The following is a 924-nucleotide window of genomic DNA, read 5'->3' on the forward strand; positions in this document are numbered from 1 at the left end:
GGAATTTTTATTATTCTCAAAAAATATTTCATTTTGAGCAAGAAGAACCATATACTATCTTCTTCCACAACAACAGCAAATTTGGCAGAGAGCATACCCAGACATGGGGAATACAAATATATAGTATATATACAAAAGTATTGTGGAAATAATGTGAGCCGCTTTGCTTCCTTTGATCTTATCTAATCCAACTATTAATCCTATGAAAATTACATTAATCAATAAATTAAATATGAACTTGAAGATTCTTGAATCCACACAACCACGTCTCTCATTACCAATATAAGTTCCAACCCTCCTAGCAGGAACGTTTTCTCTGTAACATTCACAAGCACTCTTGATTTTTCCACACTTATAGCAGAAGAGCACCCCACATCTGCACAAGAAGGAAAAAACATAATATCAAGGGATCAACCAATAAAAGCAAAGGGGAATGGCAATCAAAACTTTAAGGGTGTACCCAATGCATGATGAGGCTTTCACTACTATAGGATCAGGGGAAGGTCATAGTATAAACAGCCTTATCCCCGCTTTGCAAAGAGATTACTTCCTAACTCGAACTCGTGACCATTTGGTCATAATGAAACAACCTTACCATTGCACCAAGCTTCACTCTCTCTCTCTCTCTCTCTCTCTCTCTCTCTCTTTCTCTCTTAAAGGATGGCCACAATCCCATGATGGGGTTGGACTAAATTTTATCATATTTAATGCTTACTTCTATCACAAAGCAAATTGGATTAAGCTGAAATTTTGGGAATACAAAGACCCTAGGGTCCATTACTCACATGCCAAGTTCCAATTTTTTTTTTTTTTTTTTTTTTTTTTTTTATTGTTGATCTATATGTAATATGTAATTGATATTCAGGTTTATCTCTTTTAGTTGACAAAAATCTCTTTCATCTTTGAACCAGCTTATGTTAATTG

The 924-nt window shown here is 34.7% G+C and overlaps 1 protein-coding gene across 1 annotated transcript in view; it reads right to left on the reverse strand.

Moving 5' to 3' along the window:
• Positions 1–10: 10 nt before the first annotated feature.
• The window catches only part of LOC122073587 (probable E3 ubiquitin-protein ligase RNF217), a 3260-nt gene continuing 2346 nt past the window's right edge, over positions 11–924 (reverse strand). Inside the window, exon 2 of the mRNA XM_042638182.1 lies at positions 11–376. Within this exon, the coding sequence (XP_042494116.1) occupies positions 55–376 (322 nt within the window). The 3' untranslated portion in view covers positions 11–54. The remainder of the gene's footprint in view (positions 377–924) is intronic.

This window comes from Macadamia integrifolia, chromosome 3, assembly GCF_013358625.1.
Source record: "Macadamia integrifolia cultivar HAES 741 chromosome 3, SCU_Mint_v3, whole genome shotgun sequence".
NCBI lineage: Eukaryota > Viridiplantae > Streptophyta > Magnoliopsida > Proteales > Proteaceae > Macadamia > Macadamia integrifolia.